Here is a 25,213-nt window from a genome sequence, read left to right on the forward strand (position 1 = left end):
GTAGCTCAGTGGGCCCTTGCCCGGTAGAATAGAAAATAGTTTTACTTTAGTTGAACCACGAGCGGACACAACTTGCATTCGAACCCAGTTTTAACTCAGCAGTGTGGGCTTAGCGTCTCCGGCCGCTGACCTAATCGGAGGTGCGGGGGAAGGACAACAAACTAAGCACAAAAATCAGTTCTAAAGAAATCAGTTTTCAATCTAGATGGCTTCAAAGTGCAAAGCTCCATCGTGGCTTCCGAATATCGTGAGGAAGAGCGTTCCAGATGGCCGCATAAGTGCGTCGGGAAAGCGCACGATGCGGCGACCGTCTTTGTTGTTAGCAAATGTGGTCGGGAACTCAGTTTGGGGCGGGGGTTCATCACGTGGCGTGGGTGTGAACCGCTGTGCCAACGCTCGTCACGATTAACCGCGTGCCGATCCACCCTGGATCATTCCGCCATCATAATTGGATCCCACACTCAATCTGTTTACCAACCACGACATTTTTTTTACAATCGGTTCCAGACGGCCGCAGGAGCGCATCCCAAAGCGCGATTTTGAAACGAAACAAAAAACGACCATCTTTACTTTAGGAGGCGGCCGGTGTTGAAACCGCGCGGCAAAGAGAGCGACACGGAGGGGTGGGAGGCGGGGGCGGGTGGCGGTCGACGCACCGGCGTAGTACGAGAACGTGCGCTTGTTGCGGTCGAAGAGGAACCAGCGCTTGCGCCACGTGCGGATCTTGCCGCCCATCTTGGTGAGGAAGCCGCGGCAGGTCTTCCCCGTCACCGTCACGTGGTAGCACGTCTCCACGCTGTGGCCCGCGCCCTCCACGTGCGCGCGCAGGTCAAAGTCCTCCTTGCGGTTCGGGAGGTAGCGCGTGAGCGGTCGAGCCTGGTTGGACCGGGGGTGGCGGAGGAGGGGGTGGAGTGGGACGTGGGGGTGGGTGTTGGAGAGGGGAGGGGGAGAATGGCAGATTCACGGATGGATCGATTGGTGGGTGGATGGGTTGGTGGGTGGGCAGATTCGCAGGCAAACGGAGCAGACGGTACGGAGGGAGAGGCGGACGGACAGACGATTGGACAGCCAGACGTACCAACAAACAGTCACGTGGCCAAGCGGACTCGTGCACAAAATAAAAAAAAGGACACGCAAATTGACAAAAACATTGACAGACGGGACGGGCCTATGACCAAATCAGAATCAGAATATTTATTTAAGGTGGAGAAATGCGATGAGTCTATAGAGCTCTCTGTCACAGACATCCAGTAGGGGTGGATCAATCACCAGGAATGCGCCTAATGTCGTCAGAAGCCAAACGGGGGGTTGAGCCTGGGCAGTGCCTGGATGAGCGACCGCCTTCACACACCAGAGTTGGAGGCTACTGCGGGGGCTACGTTGCCAGCAGAGGGCAGTGATGCAGCAAGGCATTGCAGTATGGAATGGAGCAGAGCGCGGAGAAGAGAGGAGTGGAGCGGGGAGTGGAGCGGAGCGAAGAGCGGGGAGTGGAGCGCGGAGCGGAACGAGCAGCGGGGAGTGGAGCGGAGCTTGGAGCGCGGAGCGGAGCGAGGAGCGGGGAGTGGAGCGGAGCGTGGAGCGTGGAGCGTGGAGCGTGAAGCGGAGCGAGGAGCGGGGAGTGGAGCGCGGAGCGGAGCGAGGAGCGGGGAGTGGAGTGGAGCGTGCAGCGGAGCAAGGAGCGGGGAGTGGAGCGCGGAGCAGCACCTGTGCCTTGTGGCGCTCGCGCAGCCGCACTTCCTTCTCGATGAGCAGCTGGCGCCGGTGCGTCTCCTCCGCGAGCCGCTCCTCCAGCGCCTCCCGCAGCCTCCGCTCCTCCTCCAGCGCCTGGCGCTCCATCTCCATCTCGCGGTCCTGCTCGCACGCACAAAACATGAAGCTCCCCCGTGCAGGCTTAACAGGGGCAAGTGCTGCGAGCGAGTCGTACTGAACCAGCGTGGTGAAGTATGGTCAAACCACCCCCATGAGCGCATATCTGTCAACCCATACGGTTTACCCGTATTCTTGTGCAGGGAAATTTAGTTTTCAGGTCCAGACGGCGTACAGCCGTTTCAATACGGGCACATTTTGCATGTCTATTTGTTTGTGTTTCTCCCTTGTGGTGAGACTTTGTAGGATGAACGTTGAGATTCATAAGGGGCACGGGGAGACCAATAAGGTCTGAATTAGTCTGTAACAAGGTAGGGCACTGATAAGGGGTTGACAGGTATGTGAGCGAGAAGGTGTGGGGAGGCCTCTGTCTAGCAGTGGCTGTGAATTACAAACCTTTGTCTGCAGGAGGTGGGACTTTTCGGCTTGGGCTTCTCGGAGAAGCCTCTCCATTTCCTCAAACCGCGCACTGTCCGGCCCACTGGCACTTTAGCGACAGGCAGGCAGGGGAGACGCGGAGACGACAAGAGAATAAACGACAGGCGTTACGTTACGTGACGATAACTAACCGCTGGTGGTACAAACAAGTCTGAGGCTGTATAGGGCTACAACTGAGCCTCAAGACTCTTTGCTACATTCGGTAAAAGGTTAAGCCCTTAAATTGTTTGTTCAGAAAGGCCTCGCAATATGTTTTTTATCTGATTGTGCTACTGGCATCATTTTTAATGAGGAGACATTTCAAATTTGAGAATTTTAATAAACTCCTTGTCGTTAATTACGGCACAATCTTACTCCGCCTTGGCAAGGGTGCTTAAGGTTTGTCAATCAAACTGTACTTTTCAATATTGCAGAGGGCAATAAGTCAGAAGACCATCATGCGAACACATTTGAGAGCCAGGTGTTTTATTCACGGGTGGCTAAAACCCAGATTCAAACCCAGGATCTCATCAGTGCTGGCTTTGTGTCTCTGACCACTAAACCACTCTCATACCTCAATCACCGTTATTCATAAATAAACCTACTTGCTGTACTTCCTCCTCGAGGGCGCCACGTTGACTGCCTCGCCTCGTATGAAGGAGGTCGTGGGGGTTCGATCCCGACCCTGATGCCTGCTGTATATTTGAAGTTTGCAAGTCTCTTTCCCCGTGGTCGTGTGGATTTTCCCCCAGGTCCTCCGGTTTTTCCCTCCACATTTAGAATCGACATCACGCGCTTAGAGTATTTTGGCTGCTATAAATGTCCACGTGATATGCCACTTCATCGAGCTATCATTCGTGATAGCCAGGTCGCTTATGAAAATGAGTTATATAGCTCAGTGAGCCTTCCCTGCTAAAAAACAAGTTTAGTTTGTGACCAGGCCACTTCTGTAAACGAGCTATATAACTCAGTGGGTCTTACCTGGTAGAATTTTAAAAAAAGTTTAGTTTGTGACCAGGTCACTTCTGAAAACGAGCTATATGGCTCAGTGGGCCTTTCCTGGTAGAATTTTTTTTAAAAAAAAGTTTAGTTTGTGACCAGGTCACTTCGGAAAACGAGCTATATAACTCAGTGGGCCTTACCTGGTAAACATAAAAATTAGTTTAGTTGACTCTGGCCTTGCACGAGTACCTGGAGATGTCGTCGGGCGAAGCGTTGGTGTCCAGGCTGTCCGAGCTGCCCAGGCTGATGGAGTCACATGACCGCTCGGCCGTGTTGCCACGGTGACCGTCCCTGTGCCATGGTGGCTCAGGCCCGATCTCTCCCACATCCATTCCTCGCCTGGTTTGACCTGTGGAAGCACGAGGCGTGAGCATGAGGGGACATTTTAAATACTTTTGGCTCTTTTCTTCCCCTCAATTGCACTATCGGTGTAATGTAATCAGATAAAGTGTCTGTTTGGAATTCTCGCAGATATCAGTATATCACTCTGTGTTAGACAAGGACCCTTGGAAGCAGACATCACATAACTAGTGCTGAGATCCCTTCTAATGAGCTCACACCTGCATTCAGCAGTAATGCACTTTTGCAAGTGCCCTGCTATAGTGAGGGAGGCTTATCGCGTAGCAGTCAAACCAACAATTACATTTTATTCCACCTAGATCCTGGCTTCCATTAAGTATGGGTTCTTAACTGCATTGACGGTCTCAACCCAGTCACCAACTGCTTTGAAAAAAAAAAAACTCGCCGTACTAGATTATGGTTTAGAATATCACTTGGTGACATTCCATCTCTTAGAACATATAGTTTGACTGTCACGCAACAAGTAACTGTCACCGTGGCAGGGAAAGTGCTGCCCCCCCCCCCACCCCCGACCTCCACGGAGCTAACCCAGATGTGTAGGCATTAGAGATGATGTTGCTGGATGTGGATAACGCATAGCTGTCAACCCATAAGGGTTTACCCCGTATTCTTGTACAGGGAAATTGAGTTTTCAGGTCCGTACGACGTACAACCGTTTCAATATGGGCACATTTTTTTCATCTGTTTGCGTATTTCCCTTGTGATAGGACTTTATAGGATGAACGTTGAGATTTATAAGGGCACGGAGTCGCCAATAAGGTCTGAATTGGTCTGTAATAAGGTAGGCACTGATAAGGGGTTGACAGATATGGTAGTGTAGTAGTATAATAGTGTAGTAGTATAGTAGTGTAGTATAGTATAGTAGTATACTATAGTAGTGTGATGGGACTTTGTAGGATGAACATTGAGATTTATAAGGGCACGGGGTGACCAATAAGGTCTGAATTGGTCTGTAATAAGGTAGGCACTGATAAGGGGTTGACAGATATGGTAACGTAAGGCCTTGATTAATGTGGCCTACGCTAGGCTTTCTGCGTTGTTGCTGCCCCGGCGCGACCCGCGGTCTCGCACCGCCGGTGTGTTGGTGTGATAGCCGGCAGCGGCTTGAAGCGTTCGGGTTGGGTTCATGCTGGACCACTTTGAACACCCCGTGGCTTAATGCGACGGCCACTTGATGAGCCCCCACAGTAAGTGAACGTCACGCGGGGCGTGTGAAGCTAACGGGCCGCTACGTTCACCGAGGTTGAACTTTGGAACGTTACGTAAAACGTCCAGTGAACCGGGCAGCCAAATCGGAGTTAGGGTGGCACGAAGGGGATTGGGAGCGGAGACCTCTTCAGCAGTCATCAAAGACAAAGATTCCCCGTGTAGCCTTAACAGACTGTTGGGGAAAGTGCTGTTAGCGAGTAGCACCCTATGAAGGCCGGCACGGCACACGAAAGGTTGGGTGGCCAGCACAACGCCCGGCCAACCTTTGTCCCCCCAGTGGCGATGTTTACACACCACACCAGGTACTCATTTGAGGCTGAGTCACCCTAGGGGAGGCCGAAGATAATCGTCACTAAGTTGTCGGTGGCCGTGAGCGGGGATAGAACTCGGGTCTCTGCCAGGTCCGCTGCCCCACCGCTGCCCCAGCGGGCATCGCCACACCGCGCATGACCACTGACAGCGGTGTGGGTGCGCTTCGCGTTAATGCAAGGCGCGCGACTCTGCGTACGATGCGAGAAACCAACCGTGACATAATAGAATAATGTAACCCGTTCACTTGAGGTAAAATTACACTCCAGTGTGAACCCACCCAGTTGTATGATTCACATGCTCAGCAGGCTTCACTCCTCATGCTGGGCCCGGGCTTTTTTTGTGAAGTAAAAAAAAGCCCTGACAAAAAACCCCGCTCGTGTGTTTTGGATTCCCCATCCCCCCTCAGATCAAATAACAAACGTGCCGGGAGGTTTCCTCCCCACCCTCCACTCGGCCTACCTTTCTTACGCAAGCCCTTCCTGGTGCCTGGCGCACGCAGACAGAATAGAGTGGCACGTGGTGTCTTTAGCGCGTGTGTCAAACGGAAACAAGCCGACAAAAACCTCCAACGTTTAACGAATTTCAAATCGAGGCAAAATACACGCGCACAAAAAAACAATCTCAATGATATTGCAAACTATCTCAATGTTCCACGGAGGTGGTGGGGTGTGTGTGTGGGGTGAGGGTCCATAAAGGTGTCATCCATTATTAAACGAATAGACAGTAGACAAGTTAGATTTCTTGGACATGTAATGTGTAAACAAAGTGACTCGGTATGAATGTGGCTTTGACCGGGAAACATCGGTACCGCGAGAAGCCAGGGAAGACGGCGAATTAGGTTTCACCGTGGGCAACTCGAGCAATCGGATGCCGCTGGGAGGAGAATCCGATGCAAAGCTTTTGGGTAAATATCACGGAAAGAGTGGAAGTCGAACCCGGGCCACCGGGTTTCGTAACGCAGCGTGCCAACTGCTACGCCACCGCTCCCCACTGCTTGCGGGACTTCACGTACTTCGTCAGGCGCTTCGATTTATCTCGTAAGGGAGGTAATCATCTGACTCCGAGTAGCAAATGAGTAAAGCCTGTTCTCCTGTAACGCTGAGTGTTGTTTTCGTAACGCGAATCGAATATAAACGCGATAAATTAGGGGAATGCATTTTTTAAAACGCGGATGCAAATTGCATATAATGTGGTCGAGTGCACGAAAATACATCGCGCGAGTAGGAACGAGCAGTTGTACGGCTGCCTCGGCGTAGCATCACTCAAGACGGGATGCTGCTGGATGCTTCTAGATGCTACCCACACATCTCAGTCTTTGTTCGTCCTGCGTACGCATCTCACGTGTTATCGCGGACTGTGCTTTACCCCTATATTATTATTTAGTATAACGCGATTTTTCCATAACGCGATGTTCTTCAGAAACACAACTACTGCGTTATAGGAGAACACACTGCATAAGGAATATGCTATCAACATTTCAACTGCACCATTTGAATTTAAGCGCTACTATAATTCTTTAATAATGGATGATATGCTTTATGGACGCCTTGTATTGGACTTTCAACACCGCGTCAAAAGTGTTCTCAAACTTTGTTTGTCTCGTTGAACCGGGTGAGCGTGCGTTGCGGGACACAGGTGCACGGCTACCCACCTTTCCTGTGTTTACCTTCAAGAGGAAGTGTCAGGACGAAGGGGAAAGACAAGATAAGGTGAACGAGTTAGGGGTGGCGTTCATCACCGAGATTAATTTTAAAGATCCGTTTCTTAGCAATAACAAGCAACCCGCGCGTCCTTTGGACGTGACCATCCGTCTGACCCTCCCAGCCAGCCAGCCAGCCAGCAAAACTTCTACAGAGCCCTGTCTCTCTCCACCTTTCTCTTTCCTTCTCTCTGTGCTATGTATCACAACGTATCTCAATATCTCGCTTTGTCTGTGTTTCTCCATTCCTCCGTCCCCTCTCCTCCCTCCGCTCTATCGCACCCACTTCCCTCCCCCTACCTCTCTCCCCATTTATCTTTCTCACCTCTCACCCTCGCTCTCCCTTCACCATCTCAATCTCTCTTGCATCTCCCCAATCCTCTCTCCCACTGCTTGTCACGTTCCCTCGCTCTCCTCTTTTCGTTTTGCTCTCTCTCCTTGCCTTTCCCTTTCAGGCCCTTTCACTCTCTCCCTCCGTCCCTCTCCTCTCCGTTACTTCCTCCTTCCCTCTGTCCTCCTCCCTCCCTCCCTCACCTCCCTCCTCTCTCTCTACTCCATCCCATTTGTGTGGGACACGCATCCCGCGTGGAGGCTCAACGCCGTGGGATGCGAGTGAAGTCACCTTCGTGCCGGCCAGCAAGGAATCCAGCCAGGCTGCCATGAAATAGAGCCAGCAAAACTATTTTTTCAAGTGTAGTATGATAATTATTATTCGTTTCTGATAGAGCTGCTCTCCAATCCACCTGGGCATCTCAAGAGCGCTTTACACCTCATTTCACCTCAACACATTTGCCAGGGTACCCACCCCCCCCTGCCCAGTGGCAGCTGTCCCTGGCCTGCACACAGGCATTAGTCTTGGCAGTAGGGGGGGGGGCGATGATTTCTTGCTGTGAGTAATACCACCTCCATTCTGCGTAGCTAAGCAATAACAGATTTGCTTTCGCAGTCTAATTTATGTGTGTTTTGCATTATCCTCCAAACAATTGCCCCACAGAATGAACTCGGCACAGATGTTGAAGAGTCGACCAGATAGAGAGTATCACAGTGTGGGCCTGAGACTCAAGGAGAAAGTGGCAGGAGCGTTTGTGTGTCGGGCTTGGGAGTGGTCGCATATCGGTTAGGGGCCATCCATTTAGTACGTACGCGCTAGGAACCAGGTGACCTGGGTTCGATTCCTGCTCACGGTCGACACCAGTGACGATAATCTGAACCGGCCATGGGCCTCCCCTAGGTCGACTCAGTCTCAAATGAGTACCTGGTGCAGTGTGTAAAACATTGCCACTGGGGAGACAAAGGCGGCCGGGGGTGATGCTGGCCACCCATCCCCTCGTGTGCCGTGCCGGCCGTCATAGGTGCTGCTCGCTAACAGCACTTGCCCCGAAAGTCTGTTAAGGCTACACGGGGGAATATTTGTCTTTGTAGGGCTGGTAGAAGGTGGCGGTAGTTCATGTGCGCAAGTGTACGAAGAACAACAAACTTGAAATGTCGTTTAAATATATGTTCATGCAAATCCTTCCATTCACGTTCCACGTTTTATTTTAATTCGATTTGAGCAGTAACATTTGGCGACGGCGCGAATCAAAAATTGGGGGGGGGGGGGGGCTCCCCCACCTCTACCGAATGCCGCACCACCACCCCCCCCGAGCTGTTAATGTAGTCACTACACCACTACACGGGGGGGGGGGGGTAAGGGTGGGGGCAGGTGGGCAGGGGGTGCAGTTGGCGTGTGAGACGGGAGACGAACCTCGTGGGGGGGGGCCCGGGGGCGGCCGCTTGGAGGCCATGGCGATGCCCTCCTCGTGGGAGCTGCGCAGGTTGCGGGGCAGCGTGCTGCTCCCCAGAGCCACGCCGCCCACCTGGTGACGGATGGGGGAGCCACGCGCCGGACACCACGGAGCGGGTGGGTCAAGTGTGTGGGGAGCGGCGGTGCGACGGTTTAGCGCGACGGTTTAGCGCCGCACTGCGCTGCGAACCCGGCTACCGACACCGGTGACGGTTATCTGAGCCGGTCCTGGGCCTCCCCTAGGTCAACGCAGGCGTGGTGCTGGCCACTCACCCACCCACCCACTTTGCGTGCCGCGCCAGTCACAGTCGGCGCCTGGTGGCCGCGAGCACGATTCTAAACTGCGGCCGCCGGGTTCGTAGGGCAGCGCGCCAAACCGCGGCGTCCTCCGCCACTCGGCGGGGCCCGGCGTCGCGAGGGCCGCGTCGCCCGTCACGGCGGAAAGGCAGCAGGCAAGCGGGGCCACGCGGCACACGCTCGGGGCGCTCGAAGCGGCTCACCCTCTTCCCGTGCGCTGCGCCGGACGGCGACGCGTGATGCTCGGGAGCGCCGCGGGCGGGTTGCCGTGACGACGACGACGACGTGGTGATGATGTCACTCTGCGTGGACGTCTCCCTCTGCAGGCGGCGCTTTTCGCCGCTCGTCCGGCCGCCCTGCTCGCGCGTGCGAGGTAGAGAACAAGATGAAGTGAAACTAAACTTTGTATTTTAGCAGGTAAGGGCCCCACTGAGCTATACAGCTCTTTTATCAGAAGCGACCTGGCTGTCACAAATGATGGCTCGACGAAGTGGCTCATCACGTGGAAATGTACAGCAAGCCAAATACTGAGAAACGCACGTTCATTGTAAACGTGGAGGGGAAAATCGGAGGAGCCCGAGAAAAATCCACGCGGCCACGGTGAGAGAGACACCGCAAACTCCAAATATACAGCAGCAGGCTTCAGGGTCGGGGTCGAACCCACGACCTCGTGTACACCAGGCGGGGTAGTTAACATTTTTCCACCCCGACACTGGCGTGGCTCTGTAGGCCTTTTTGCCTGTAGGTTCCCTTCAGCCTCAACGAGTTTGCTGGCGATGCTGCCGCTGCTAACCGCGTTGGCAGTGGTGTACAGGCACGGCCAGCGACGGTGAACTCGGCGCGCTCGTCAATAACAACGCCTGTGTGTGGCCTTCAGAGAGAGAGAGAATGATATTCCGCAGTGTTCTTCACCCAGTTTCAGAGCGGATGGGAGGGGAGCTACCATTTTTGCCAATAACACACTCCCTAACATCATCATCACCGCCATCATCATCGTGACAGCAGCACAATGATGATGGGGGATGTTTTCACATTTGTGTATTTTTGTCGGGGTGCCACACGTCAGGGTTCTCCAGTGGCCTGTGGCAGGCCTTGCAATGACTGAAATATATACAGCCTTGGCCCAACAGTCAGGACACATAGGGTTACTCTAACACTTGCGTAATTTGTTTTATTTTAATGGTGGCAGGCCTTGCAATGACTGAAATATATACAGCCTTGGCCCAACAGTCAGGACACACAGGGTTACTCTAACACTTGCGTAATTTGTTTTATTTTAATTGTGGCAGGCCTTGCAATGACTGAAATATATACAGCCTTGGCCCAACAGTCAGGACACACAGGGTTACTTTAACACTTGCGTAATTTGTTTTATTTTAATTGTGGCAGGTCTTGCAATGACTGAAATATATACAGCCTTGGCCCAACAGTCAGGACACATAGGGTTACTTTAACACTTGCGTAATTTGTTTTATTTTAATTGTTTAGTCCTTAAGTTAACATTTGTATCTGTTATCATTATGAATATCTTGTTGTTTTTCTTATCATTATTATAATTTTAATACGTTAATATTTGTATAAGTTTATATCATTAGTAAGTTAATTTGTATCTGTTATCATTATTATCTGTTTACAAACTCGACCACCACGAAGAGCCACTGAATGAATTGAGACAACAGAAGCGTAATATGTGTGATTAGTGTCAGTAGAAGCCAGTTTGAACATCTGTGAAAATAAGCTAAATAACCCTCTGATTTGTTGAAATAAACAAAACAACCCTGTGTCTCCTGACATGTGGGCCACCCTGTACCATAGGTGACAGTTTGGGCAATGGCTCTTCTTCGCAGCACATCATGACCAAGGGTCATTGCCTGAAACGTTGCCTATTATAGAAATGTTTCCTCTTTAGGCCACGGTGTTGTTGGTGAATGTGTTGAGGTTTTTGTAATCCGTAGCCTTAACCGGCTGTTGGTGGCAAGTGCTGTTAGTGAGCACCTATTAAGGCCAACTCGGCGTAGGTTAGGGTTATGTGGCCAGCACCACGCCCGGCCGCCTTTGTCTCCCCAGTGGCGATGTTTACGCACCACACCAGGTACTCATTTAAAGCTGAACGGGAATCGAACTAGGGTAGCTGGGTTCCAAGTGTAGTGCGATAACCAATCCGCCACCGCTCCCTGCAGCTTCAAGATCATGAAATTCTGGCACACACACACAAATACGCACGCATGTATACACACATGTAGATACACGTACGTGGAAGTACATGCATGGGCACACGAATATGTGTATACACGCACACGCATGTATATGCACACATATACACGCGTATACAAAGGCAAGGATCACCCGCATAACCATACAGACCTTTTGGGCAAGTGCTGTAGGCGAGCACCTATTAAGGTCGGCATGGCACACGAGGCAGTGGCGTGTACACATGCAAATACATGTACATGCACATATGCACATGTACATACATGCACAGACGCACACTTAGGCATGCACACACGTGTATGTATATATGTGAACCTGCATGCGCGGACACACACACACACTCATGCATGTACAATACCAGAGACAAAGTTTCTCCATATAGCCATTATGAGACTGTTGGGGCAAGTGCTGTTTGCGAGCACCTATGAAGACCGAGACGATAGGCGAGGGGGTGGGTGGCCAGCTCGACCACCTTTGTCTCCCCAGTGCTGATGTTTACACACCACATCAGGTACTCATTCAAGGCTGAGTCGAACTAGGAGAGGCCCAGAACCGGTTCAGATAATCGCCACTGGTGTTGGTGGCCGAGAGCGGGAATCAAACTCGGGTGCCAGGTTCGTAGCGTCACTCCCCGACACACGCACCGCGCAGCGCGCACGCACGCTAGTACGATGCATCTTGAGTGAATTTGCAGGTCAATAGGGTGATGCCCCGGTTTACGTCAGGGGATGCGTTCCTGAAAGGTGCGACGACGAATATCGAAACGACGTCAATCGAAGCAATTTACAGGGTGTCGGTCGTGGGTGGTTGTGGTGGTGGTGGCGAAAGCTGAGAGGCGAAAGATAACGAGAAAGGACGGACGATGCCATCCGCGACGTGAGCGTGTGGGGTAACCAGGCGACTCTAATCGGGTCATGGTGTCACTAGTTAAACGACGACGTATTTTGCGAAACGATGTAAAAAAGAGGGGGAAGACGTAAGTCGGGGGTATGACCGTAGCAGGTTTAACCCTTTCCCGTTCCGAGACGTGTGCAAGTCGCAGGGTGTGGTTGCCATTCGCCGCTGAATCTCGGAACGCGCATGCGGCTCGGCTGGTTATTGTTTTTCAGCGAGGAGTAGTAGCGCCGCTGTTTTGAAAGCCATTGCACTCACCGCAGGGAACCACGAGACCTCCCGCATGGCCTCGTGGGAGCCTCGGTAACGATAAAGTTATTTTACGATCGTTTTTATTCCGGTTTCGTTACGATACACGTACGTACGTCATCGGAACGGAAATCTGAAGAAAAACCGATGGCGTGCACGTACGTCGCCGCGTACGTCATCGGAACGGGAAAGGGTCAATTACAACGCAACCGACAACGCGCTTGCAAGCGCTTTACCTGGGCCCCCAGCGTAAAGCGCATTTTGACCGGCAGAGGGGGCGGCACTTGGCAAGAGGCCTCTTGGTCAGGTGACAGGAACCGCCTAATCATGTGCTCAGTGCCCAGATCGTTCTGGGGGTATGTCCCGAAGGGAAAGCGAGCGGCGGAAGCGACGGGGCAGGGGGAGAGGCGCAGCGGAGCGACGAGCGGGGGAGGGGGGAGAGAAAAGGAGAAGAACGATGTCAGGAAAACGTGGACACGGAAGCTCACGACGCAGCCGTGAGAATTCAAGTGGAGGCAGGTGAAGGCTTCAAAAGTGTCAGGGAAGAAAAAGCCGAGAGCATTGCACCTCGTGGAATAAAAGCATCCGTTTGATTGTGCAGCGCACGCGGAGTGCGCACAACTTTGAAGGCATCTCGAGGGGATGTCGCAAATTTGATCAATTACCACGCTTATATTATTCAGTCAGCTCAATCCTAATACAGAAATGCCCAACTCTTAGCTGTGGCCGATATCCAAGATTGCGACTAGGACCGTGACATCGTTGCGTAGCGATCAACTCCTGCAAATGATCTCAACAGATCTTTAAAAGTCCACTGTTACATTTTTTTTTTTTACACCTCTGGCAGTTGCCAGATTGGCTGCGATGATTTCAATCGGCATTCTACCTCCTCCGCCTGAGATCATTGCACTGACCTGTGCACCACTCCACGAAAACATAACAAAGAGATTTCTGGATTTCAATAAGTAAAGAGACCAGCATCAACGTCACCGTTGATCCTTTTCTCACACGATGTTGGAACTTGATGTATATATATTTTTATTTACTTGAGAATCTGGGCGATTGCATTCAGTACGATGGTGCCTGCTTAGCGGATCATAATGACGGATTAATGATGAAAGATTAATGATGAAGGATGTATCATGAAGGATTAATTATGAAGGATTCATCATTATGGATTCATAATGAAGGATTCATCATGAAGGATGCATGATGAAGGATTCATCATTAAGGATTCACAATGAAGGATTCATAATGAAGGATTAATAATGAATTATTGATCGTGAAGGATTCATAATGAAGGATTCAAATTCAACTTGTCATGGATAATTATGGAATTAAATGTCCCCACGCTCGTGCGTACGCCCGCTAGCGCGAACTTGACTCCTCTCTCTCTCTCTCTCCGTCATCCAAAACGCAGCCCTCGGCTCGAGCGACGCTGACTACGGAGCGAATCGTCGAACGGCCTCCGCCCCGCTCCGCTCCCTCTCCGCCGACGCAACGACGGCCCGCGTCGCGATTCCAGCCGTTGAACGCCGCCACGGCCCCCGCCGCTGTTCCCACATCGCAGCTTCGTTCATTTAGACCCGCAAGAAAAAATAAATAAAAAATATCGCCGCTCTTCTAATGTGCAGGTGTGCAAGGGTGGCGCTGCCTTTGATCACGCGATGATGCGTACTCTAACCCAGCGGAACGATTTTTGGAGGACAAAAAAAAAACGTCACTTCCCACTTCCGCAGGGGCGTCAGGTGCCCGGTGTGTTCCTTCTCGCCGCGTTATCTGCACGGAAATCTCACCGACACAAAGGTCGCTGTCATTAAAATGTGCCTTGGTGAGATCGTGTAAATATAAAAATGTTGCGTCGTTAAACCCGCCAGCACCCGACACAGCCAACTAGTAAGGGTTGTCACGTAAACAGGACGTGGCCAATTCGTCACTAGTACAGCACACCGGTGTGTTGGAGAGCCAAATCTGGCTGTCCGCCTGGTGAAGCTAGTTGTAATTACTGGCGAAACGTCGTGCTCAGATTCTAAATGTTGTGGCTTGGCTCTCCAACACACCGGTGTGCTGTACTAGTGACGAATTGGCCACGTCCTGTTTACGTGACAACCCTTACTAGTTGGCTGTGTCGGGTGGTGGCGGGTTTAACGACACATTTATATATTTTTACGCGATCTAACCCAAAAAAAACCTCTATTATGGATGATATGGGTCGCGAAAGCCTCCATGTTAAAATGTCTCTTTACTTGTTGAAACATCCAAGCAACTTCTCCTTCAGCCATGACAGTGTGGGGGGAGGAGGGGCGATGGGGGGCGGGGGGTACTGATTATTTGGGCAAGGGCTGACGCACCTCCAGTTCAGGCAGAGGGGACGTCGGCACGGTGACGGGAGGGGTTGGCATGGCGAAGGGAGTGGGGTCAAGGGGCGTTTCCGCGGAGATGAGAGGGGAGCCGTACAGCTCATAGATTTGGTCCAGTGTGATGTACTCCTGTGGCTGACACAGGAACACCAACCCCAGACGGTTTACGGTCACTTCGCACGATCACCACTCAGCACTGTTTTGTGTTCACGATGACAACATTCACGCGTACCGGTAAATTAAACGATGATAAAATTAGAATCGTACCGAACAGATCGACGTTACATTGTTATCATGAGCTTAAATGCCGGCTGGGGAGCGGGGGGCGAGAGAGTGGCGGTCAACTCATCCCATCATCTCTCCGGGGGTCACGAAAAAGTAATCGTCAGTCGTTGTATAGATGTACCGGCCCTTGCCATGGGAATGTGGAATGTCCGCTGCTGGCTCAGGGCTGCCAATGGAGGTGAGTACTGCTCAACTGTCAATTGAGCACAGGGACTCTGCGACGTTATCGCATGGCAGAGACAGCATTCAGAAGAATATGGGAGGAGAATGAAAAACAGATATTAATGCAAAGACAGGCACATAACGATTCATTCAAAAGGTCAAATTTCGGATGACAAATTAAAGAGCAGATTCATTTTTGTATCACTGTGGTGTGTGGGGGGGACCTATACTGGCTGCGGACTGGCGATGGACCAATAACGTACACATATATGAATGAAAATAACGTAATATTTTGGTCACTTTCCAAATGTTTGTCCACTCGTGCGGTTACCGTCAAACCACGTCACGAAGCATCCACGCGGAGCGCTAGCGTCGCAGTGGATCGCTCTGTGTGTTAGAGAACGCTCGCGCGCCTGCCCACAGTAAGAGAGAGAGAGAGAGAGGCGCGAATGCGCGCACGTGGGGGGGGAGAGTTGCGGCAGAGAGAGAGGAGAGAGGAGCGGCGAGGTACCTGGCTGAGAGGCGGAGTGAGAGAGAGAGAACTCGGAGGGGAGGGGGAGGCAGCGGCAGTGGGTACCACGCACGGCTCGCACGCCTCCGTGCCCGCGGGCTCGCAGTAGAAGCGGTAGATGTCAGAGAGCTGCCAGTAGCCCTGGCGCGAGGGAATGCACACACACACCGGAGCATCACGCGCGGGGATCGCGCGTGGGGGATCGGGCACGCGTGGAGCATCACGCGTGGGGCATCGCTTACGGCCACGCTCTGCCGCGCGTCTGCACGTGAATGCGTTGTTGTTGTTGTTACACGGTGTGGTTTGGAGCACTCGTGCGTCTTTTTTTCGTTTTACGTTTTGTCGAATTCCGATCGCGCTGTCGGAGGTGGAGGGAATCCGTTTGTAAACGCGGAGTTGGAGCAGTGAGACCCTCCGCGTCAAAGAGAGCGGGCACGCGGAAGCGGAAACCGCAGAGCTACGTCCGAGATCCACCGTGACTCACTGGCGCTCCCAGTAGGGCGCAGCGCCTTCCCACGCGTCCCGCCGCAGGCAGTGATGTGTGTCACGTGAATATTAAACGAATGTATTTTAATGTCTAAGCAGCTGTAAATTATCTAAATTAATTGGAAAAATCTATTGCAATTTTTGTTGTGCAGTCGATAGTGACCCGGGCTGAGACCATCAACTCGCGAACGTTCGCGAATAAAGTTTGATCAAAGGCAGCTGCTTCGGTTTGAACCTCGTGTGTGCAGCATCGGTTGTGGTATACGGGTCGTGCAAGGCGTGTTGTGACACATCGGCCGTGCAGCGCGAACTGTGACACATGGGTTTGTGCAGCGCGTGTTTTGACACATCGGTGGTGCAGCGCGGAGTCGTGCAGCGCGTGTTGTGTCGCGTGCGGGAGTCGTGCAGCGCATGTTGTGTCACGTGCGGGAGTCGTGCAGCGCGTGTTGTGTCACGTGTGGGAGTTGTGCAGCGCGTGTTGTGTCACGTGTGGGAGTTGTGCAGCGCGTGTTGTGTCACGTGTGGGAGTTGTGCAGCGCGTGTTGTGTCACGTGTGGGAGTTGTGCAGCACGTGTTGTGTCACGTGCGGGAGTCGTGCAGCGCGTGTTGTGTCGCGTGTGGGAGTTGTGCAGCGCGTGTTGTGTCACGTGTGGGAGTTGTGCAGCGCGTGTTGTGTCACGTGTGGGAGTTGTGCAGCGCGTGTTGTGTCACGTGTGGGAGTTGTGCAGCACGTGTTGTGTCACGTGCGGGAGTCGTGCAGCGCGTGTTGTGTCGCGTGCGGGAGTCGTGCAGCGCGTGTTGTGTCACGTGTGGGAGTTGTGCAGCGCGTGTTGTGTCACGTGTGGGAGTTGTGCAGCGCGTGTTGTGTCACGTGTGGGAGTTGTGCAGCACGTGTTGTGTCACGTGTGGGAGTCGTGCAGCGCGTGTTGTGTCACGTGTGGGAGTCGTGCAGCGCGTGTTGTGTCACGTGTGGGAGTTGTGCAGCGCGTGTTGTGTCACGTGTGGGAGTTGTGCAGCGCGTGTTGTGTCACGTGTGGGAGTTGTGCAGCGCGTGTTGTGTCACGTGTGGGAGTTGTGCAGCACGTGTTGTGTCACGTGCGGGAGTTGTGCAGCGCGTGTTGTGTCACGTGTGGGAGTTGTGCAGCACGTGTTGTGTCACGTGTGGGAGTTGTGCAGCGCGTGTTGTGTCACGTGTGGGAGTTGTGCAGCGCGTGTTGTGGCACGTGTGGGAGTTGTGCAGCGCGTGTTGTGTCACGTGTGGGAGTTGTGCAGCGCGTGTTGTGTCACGTGTGGGAGTTGTGCAGCACGTGTTGTGTCGCGTGCGGGAGGCGTGCAGCGCGTGTTGTGTCGCGTGCGGGAGTTGTGCAGCGCGTGTTGTGTCACGTGTGGGAGTTGTGCAGCGCGTGTTGTGTCACGTGCGGGAGTTGTGCAGCGCGTGTTGTGTCACGTGCGGGAGTTGTGCAGCACGTGTTGTGTCGCGTGCGGGAGTTGTGCAGCGCGTGTTGTGTCACGTGCGGGAGTTGTGCAGCGCGTGTTGTGTCACGTGTGGGAGTTGTGCAGCGCGGGTGGGGTGGGGTGGGGGGTTGTGCAGCGGCACCGACCTGCGTGGGCGGCGCTGGGGCGATGGGCAGTCGCTTGCCCCCGGTGAGCAGAGCGTAGCGCTCGTCCAGCTCGGACAGCCATGCCCTCTCCTGCCGACACAGAACCACGCGGCGGCGGCGGCGGCGTCTCAACCCACACGCGCTTGCCCACACGGCCGCTGAGTCAGCGGCGGGAAATGTTTTTTTTTTTAAATGCCCGCCTTCGTACGCTGCCGACTTCCCACCAAAGGCGTCATTTCTGGACGTCCGGAGGAAAAAAAGAGCTTCGCAGCTCGTCGGATTCCTCCGGTGTCAATCACGATTCCGATTCAGACGCTCGGTGAGACAGTGCGCTTGGTCGCCCGCTGGCAGGGCACGTTGGGAGATTGAGGCATCCAAGGCCACGGGCTCACCGATTGTCAGGCTAGTCTCAGGTGATATTTACGCAGCTGTCAACCCGTACGGTTTGACCCCGTATTCTTATACGGGGAAATTGAGTTTTGAGGTCCATACGGCGTACAGCCGTTTCAGTAAAGGCAAAAAAAAAAATGTCCATTTGTTTGTGTTTTTCCCTTGTGATGGGACTTTGTAGCATGAACGCTGAGATTTTTAAGGGCACGGGGTGACCAATAAGGTCGGAATTGGTATGTAATAAGGTAGGGCACTGATAAGGGATTGACAGGTTTGCATTTATACGGAACGCCTTCACTTAAGGTGCTCTGTGACGTAACTTACAGAACGGTGACACTGAATGTAACGATGTCGTAGTTGACAGCGGCGTGCTACAAAGGTGTCGAGGAACGAGTGGCAGCAGCGATGGAGGGGCGATTAGGGGATCACAAACAGGCTACAGGGGAGGGACAGGAAGGAATGGAGGGGCGTGGGGAGGGAAGAGGAAGGAATGGGCGAGGGAGCAGAGGTGAGGCCTTGAGTGAGGAGGTGCTCTCTAGTTATAAGACATTATACTTGTAGGAACCTCCTGGTTACACCAGCCCACAGGGGATTATTCTGTCTGTCCGTCGTGCATCCAAAAATGGGAGAGGTGGGGCTGGGTGGAGAGGGGAGGGTGGGGAGGGGCTGGGTTGGGATGGTGGGGCTGGGTGGGGAGGGGAGGGTGGGGAGGGGCTGGGTGGGGAGGGTGGGGAGGGGCTGGGTGGGGAGGGTGGGGCTGGGTGGGGGGTGGGGTGGGGCTGGGTGGGGAGGGGCTGGTCACCCCGTGGTGCCCTTATAAAACTCAACGTTTAACCTACTCACGCCGGCTTGTGCCCGCCCTCAAAGTCGGGAATATTTGCGGAATACACCACGTGGTGCCGCCGTTGACCCTAGCCATTGACCGAGCAACCCAACGTTCCTACCAGTTCCCTCCGCAGGAATGTTTTTTAATTCGATGTGTATCTATTCCATCAAAAATGTACTGACTTCACGTGAAACAAATATTTCCGCCCCCGCAAGTCACGTGAGTTGCCGTGGTGGCAAGATGTTGACTACCTCGCAAGGTATACAGGAGGTCTTGGGTTCGATCCCGAGCCTGACGCCTATTGTATATTTTAATTTTTGCGGTGTCTCTCTCCCCGTGGTCCTGTATATTTTTCCCCGGGTCCTCCCGTTTTAGCCCCCCACGTTTAGAATGAACGTTCACGCGTTTACGAGAGAATATGGCTGCTCTTAACGTTTCCCGCACAATGATAGCCCACCTCGTTGGGCTATCATTTTTGACGGTCAGGTCGTTTCTTAAAAAAAACAGCCATATAATGCATAGAGCTCAGTGGACCTTATTAGAACCTGGCAAAATTAAAATCATCTTCGCTTTGTTGACTAGGTTTACTGAGCACCGACGAACTTACCCGGTGGAGACGGTGGGCCAGCTGGTTCTTCTCCCGGTGGAGGCGCTCCTGCTCCTGCAAGGCCTGCTGGGATAGCTGCCGCCCCTCCCCATCCAGTGCCGCCACTTTCTCCTGGGGAGTGGGGAGGGGGCGGGGGGGCGCACGGTGTGCGAGATGTTAACTCCCTCGCCTGGTATACTGGAGGGTTATAGGCTACGGCACTATGTTGCGGGCACGCGATGCAATTAATTCAAAGAATCATAATGAGATATCTGGGCCAGGCATCACAGAAATCACGAAGCAATATAATGCATGCAATGCAGTCATTATGGGGAAGGGATCACGGGGATCTACGTTAAACTTAATTCACACCGTACGTAGCCAACCGCGCTAATCGCCCACCGATTTGCGCTCAATTCAACGAATCGTAACTGTAGATTCCGGGCCGCGGATCGCACGAATCGCCCAGCAAGGGTCCAGTCGCCCCTTGAGGCCGTCACCTTTCGCGTGGCGATGCTCGTCTGGAGGTTGCTGACGTCAGCGAGGAGCCGCTGGCTCGAGGCCTCCCTCTCCTCCTCCGCGCGGCTCTCCCCCTCCAGCTGCTGGAACTCCAGGTCCTCGAAGGTCTTCGTCTCAACCTCGAGACGCTCGGCTTCCTGTCGTGGCGGGCGGGGGGGGGGGGGGCGGGCGGGGGGGGGGGGGGGCGGGCAAGGTTACGGTAAATACAAGAGGTTTTTTTTTTGTTCAGTGGAATTTTTTTGTGTTTTTATACTATTTTTTTTGTATCTTGATATTAATGTTTTTATAATTTTTATAAATGTCTTTTTATTCCTTAATTACTTTTTACATGATATTTTGGCATTTTTAAAAATATTTTGATATTACAATTTTATATATTTTTTCATATGTTATTTTTTTTATTCGTATCATTTTTTCATTTTCACCACCGGGTGGCTTCATAATAATTCTGAAACCAACGTCAGTACAGATTTCAGTTTAAAAAAAACCTCCCAAATAACTGCATAACTCTGCTCACTGGTCGATCACAGCCGCATTCCGCTCCGTGACCATGGTTGGATAGCTCGTTTCAACTGAAACCTCGGTTCATTGCATCTTAAATGCCGATGCTGCACTCAACAAAACCTACGAAGGCCAAAGCACGTTCATTCTGTTCGCAAGCAAAACGTGCTTTTCGCACCCGTCTATTGGACCGGGGCGTCGCTTGATGGCGTAAAAACGCGATGCGAAAACCCTGGGGGTAGCTCGACTCACGCGACGACCGTCGCTCATCACGAAGTGGCGGTGACGTCAACCACGGCGCCTGTGCCATGCTAGGTGCACTCAGTGGCGGATTAAGCTAGTTCGGGGCCTGTAGCATCTGTTATAAAGGGGCCCTAAATAAAAAAAAAACGTAAATATTAAAACACACGCAGTTTTAACTTGCATAGCGAAGTAGTTGTATTTTTTTTATTTGCTACACAGCCAGATAATACGACAAATCGCTAACCTTAAACACCCAGTCGTTCATAAAAGTTGAAGACGGTATAGTACTATAGTAATAGAGCAAGTGCAGAATCACTGAACCGGAATTGATAGCTTGAAAGCATTTAGCGCGGGGCCCTTGAAAGTGCGGGGCCCGTCGCATATGTAGTAGCTACTACATATGTAGTAGTAGTAGCAACTACATATGTAGTAGTGGTAGCTACTACGTATGTAGTAGTAGTAGCAACTACATATGTAGTAGTGGTAGCTACTACATATGTAGTAGGATAATCCGGCACTGGGTGCACTCTGAAGCTCGACTGGACGGGCAGCCCCACGTGCAAGCGACCACAAAAAAACAACACGTGACGGTGGAGTTAGTACTTTAGTCGTTTTAGTCCGGCCAATCACGAAGCGGGGGGCGGGCGTCACGTGATCAGAGCCCAGCCAATGAGGACATCGCACGGGCGGGTAAAAATGGCGCCGCGGCCACGTTGAGCGATCGAAGACGACAGCAAAGATGGGGGGAATGGGGGAGGGGGAGTTGGAAGGCGCGAGGGGCAGGTCAGGGAGAAGGGATTCGGACAATGGGGAAAAAGTGGAGCGAGCGACCCGGGGGTGGGGGGGGGGTGGTCGAGGAGTCGGGGGAGACAGGAAGTGGCACTGACCCTTCTCAGCTGCTGCTGCAAGTGCTCTCGCAATGCCTCGGGGCAGGTGTCTAGCTGCCTGCGCGCGTCTAGGTGTGCGCTGCGGAGGCTTCCTAGCTGCTCCCGAGCCGCCGCAAGCATTGCCCTCTCCTGCGCACGGCGTAGACACATGGCGGGGGGGGGGGGGGGCAGGGGGGGGGCACGCCGTGAGCGAGCGCGGGGGGGGTGACGGGGGCGACGCCGCGAGGAGCAGCCGCCACCGTCGCGATCGCTCTCCTGAGCGGCGAGTCTCCGCGCCGCGGCGGGGCCGCTGCGAAATGAAAGCGATTCGAAGCTAAGAACCCGTAAGCTATATTTGTTTATTTTACTCCGGAAAGGCCCCACTGAGCCGTGTAGCTCTTTTTTTGATCGACCTGGCCACGAATGACGGCTCAGCAAAGCGGCTTGTCCTTGCGTGGAAATTTATAGCAGCTGAATACTCTGAATGTACGTCGATTCTGAACGTGATAACGGGGACGGAATGAAACATGACAAACTCCAGATATACAGCAGCAGGCGTCAGGGTCGGTATCGAACCCACGACCTCCTGTATGCCAGGCGAGGTAGTTAACATCTCCTAGCCACCGTGATGATGACAGAGAAACACACAAACTCCAAATATACAGCAGGTGTCAGGGTCGGTATCGAACCCGAGACCTCCTGTATACCAAGCGAGGTAGTTAACATCTCCTAGCCACCGTGATGATGACAGAGAAACACACAAACTCCAAATATACAGCAGGCGTCAGGGTCGGTATCGAACCCGAGACCTCCTGTATACCAGGCGAGTTAGTTAACATCTCCTAGCCACCGTGATGATGACAGAGAAACACACAAACTCCAAATATACAGCAGGTGTCAGGGTCGGTATCGAACCCGAGACCTCCTGTATACCAGGCGAGGTAGTTAACATCTCCTAGCCACCGTGGCGTTGTGAATTTGGGGGGTGTATGCTGCAATGTAAGCGATGGTGGCGCTTGATAGCGGCCCGCGGGCCTCGATATCCGCGACCTGGCATCAACACCGCGTTTCTTATTTCACCGCTCTCGGTCGCTTCTGTCATTGGCACGGGTCCCATTGTGCTCCGCGTTGTTATTGGATAACGCAGAGGTCTGTCTGTGTGTGTCTCAACGTGCGGGGAGCAGCGGTGTTAGTGCGCTGCGCTACGAACCCGGTGGGGCCTTGAGTTCGATTCCCGCTCACGGATAACAACACCGGTGACGACTATCAGAACCCTGGGCCTCCCCTAGGTCGACTCAGCTTCAAATGAGTACCTGGTGCGGTGTGTAAACGTCGCGACTCGGGAGACAAAGGCGGCCGGGTGACGCGCTGGCCTTCCACCCCCCTGTGTGCCATGCCGGCCTTCATAGGGTGCTACTCGCTAACAGCACTTGCCCCAACAGTCTGTTAAGGCTACACGGGGAATCTTTGTCAGTTATGTTTGTGCCTGCGGTGCGCTCGGCCCACACACACGCAAAACACTCTCACACACACGCACAACACTCACACACACACGCAACACTCTCACACACACGCACACACACGCACAACACTCACACACACACGCAACACTCTCACACACACGCACACACACGCACAACACTCACACACACGCAAAACACTCTCACACACACGCACAACACTGACACACACGCACAACACTCTCACACACGCACAACACTCTCACAAACGCAAAACACTCTCACACACGCACACGCACAACACTCACGCACACGCAAAACACTCTCACACACACGCACAACACTCACACACACGCACAACACTCTCACACACACGCACGCACAACACTCACACACACGCAAAACACTCTCACACACACGGACACACGCACGCACAACACTCACACAACACTCACACACACACGCACAACACTCACACACACACGCACAACACTCACACACACGCACAACACTCACACACACACGCAACACTCTCACACACACGCACAACACTCTCACACACACGCACAACACTCACACACACACGCACAACACTCACACACACACACACGTGAACCAAACTCCCCTGCGTCGTCGCGCACACACCCCGGGGGGGGGGGGGGGCGGGGGGGGGGCCCAAGTGCTGCGGCCCGCGCCGGCGACAGGATTAGTTCGGCCAGTCTGTTAACGTCCGCACGGGCGCAAGTGGTCGGGCAGGGGTGGCGGAGAGCGCCTGCGGGCGCCCCCGTAGGCGCTCAAGCCGTGCAGTCCGCCGCTCCGTCTCGTGCGACTCTCGTGCGGGCAAAACGCCGACGCCTCCGGATTCCCAGCGAGTTGGGAGCCGCGCGCGCCATTCGGTTCGAGAATTGGTTCTCAGGTCCCGTCTCGTTGGTTTCCGTGTCGCTTGTAACGCGTCGTTAGTTCCCGTCTCGTCTGCTGCGTCTCGTTTGGCTACGTGCCCGTCGTTCCGTCTCGCTAGTTACATCTCGTTTGTTTCGTCTCGTTTGTGATGACGCTTCGTTAGTTTCCGTCTCGTCTGCTGCGTCTCGTTTGGCAACGTGCCCGTCGTTCCGTCTCGTTCGGCCCATCTCGTTTGTTCCGTCTCGTTCCTAACGTGTCGCTAGTTGCGTCTCGTTTGTACCGTCTCGTTTGTTCCGGCGCGCCATCCTCACCTTCTCCTTGTCCAGCTTGACCCCCACGTCGAGCTGCGAGACGCGGTCTCGCAGCTGTATCACCGCTCGCTCCTCCTGCGCCTGCAAGGAGATCTCCGAGTCCCTCTCACCCTGCAGCAGAGCTCTCTCCAGCTCCAGCTGCCCGTCCGCACGGAGAGAGACAGAGGGGAAGGTCCGTGCGTGTGTGCGTGTGTGTGTGTGTATGTGTGCGTGTGTGTGTGTGTGCGTGCGTGTGTGCGTGCGTGCGTGTGTGCGTGTGTGCGTGCGGTAGTGTAGCGGTTAGCGCGCTGCGCTACGAACCCGGCAAACCCGAGTGCGATTCCTGCTGCTCATGGCCAAGACCAGCGACGATTATCTGAACCGGTCATGGGTCTCCCCGAGGTTGACTCAGCCTCGAATGAGTACCTGGTGTGGTTTGTAAACACCGGGGAGACAAAGGCGGCCGGGCGTGGTGTTAGCCACCCACACCCTCGTGTGCCGTGCCGGCCTTCATAGGTGCTCGCTAACAGCACTTGCCCCAACAGTCTGTTAAAGCTATACGGGGGATCTTTGTGTGTGTGCGCGTGTGCATGCGTGCGCTCGTCCATTCGCTGAGGAGCAGGGGCAGTGGTGGAAGCAGCAGCAGCAGCAGACTGGGAAATGTGGAGCTGTGGTGTGGAATGAGAGAGGTGAGCGTCTGCTTTGAGTTCGCAGCCAGCGAAGACGTGAAGTGAATACCCCGTGCTGAAGAATCAACACAGATAGGCAGCCAACGTGTCCCCCTTGACGTGTGTCTGTCCCCCCACGTGAAGGCGTTCTCTTTGTACACAACCCACCGGCCTCACGGCCTTCTGGGAGTGCATCATTTCAGCAGCACTGATTCAGGGATGGAGGGAGGAGGGATGGAGGGGGGAGGAGGGATATGGGG

The 25,213-nt window shown here is 53.5% G+C and overlaps 1 protein-coding gene across 9 annotated transcripts in view; it reads right to left on the reverse strand.

The window, feature by feature from the left end:
- Positions 1–25,213, reverse strand: part of LOC116948167 (pleckstrin homology-like domain family B member 1) — a 122,428-nt gene that overhangs the window by 10,746 nt on the left and 86,469 nt on the right. For 3 of the 9 annotated variants that reach the window (XM_032964598.2, XM_076071280.1, XM_032964605.2), the window contains 16 exons: positions 24,307–24,444; positions 21,657–21,785; positions 20,007–20,162; positions 19,528–19,638; positions 17,705–17,794; positions 15,618–15,758; positions 14,651–14,794; positions 12,536–12,649; positions 9,149–9,301; positions 8,610–8,721; positions 6,818–6,832; positions 5,626–5,652; positions 3,475–3,634; positions 2,263–2,353; positions 1,705–1,851; positions 657–876 (listed from right to left, as the gene is read on the reverse strand). In XM_032964598.2, coding sequence (XP_032820489.1) covers positions 657–876; positions 1,705–1,851; positions 2,263–2,353; positions 3,475–3,634; positions 5,626–5,652; positions 6,818–6,832; positions 8,610–8,721; positions 9,149–9,301; positions 12,536–12,649; positions 14,651–14,794; positions 15,618–15,758; positions 17,705–17,794; positions 19,528–19,638; positions 20,007–20,162; positions 21,657–21,785; positions 24,307–24,444 — 1,948 coding nt within the window. The remainder of the gene's footprint in view (positions 1–656; positions 877–1,704; positions 1,852–2,262; positions 2,354–3,474; positions 3,635–5,625; positions 5,653–6,817; positions 6,833–8,609; positions 8,722–9,148; positions 9,302–12,535; positions 12,650–14,650; positions 14,795–15,617; positions 15,759–17,704; positions 17,795–19,527; positions 19,639–20,006; positions 20,163–21,656; positions 21,786–24,306; positions 24,445–25,213) is intronic. The other 6 variants (XM_076071284.1, XM_076071283.1, XM_076071281.1 and 3 more) reach the window with 6 other exon arrangements.

This window comes from Petromyzon marinus, chromosome 32, assembly GCF_048934315.1.
Source record: "Petromyzon marinus isolate PM22_M1 ecotype Great Lakes invasive population chromosome 32, UKy_Petmar_22M1.pri1.0, whole genome shotgun sequence".
In the NCBI taxonomy this organism is placed as follows: Eukaryota; Metazoa; Chordata; class Hyperoartia; order Petromyzontiformes; family Petromyzontidae; genus Petromyzon; species Petromyzon marinus.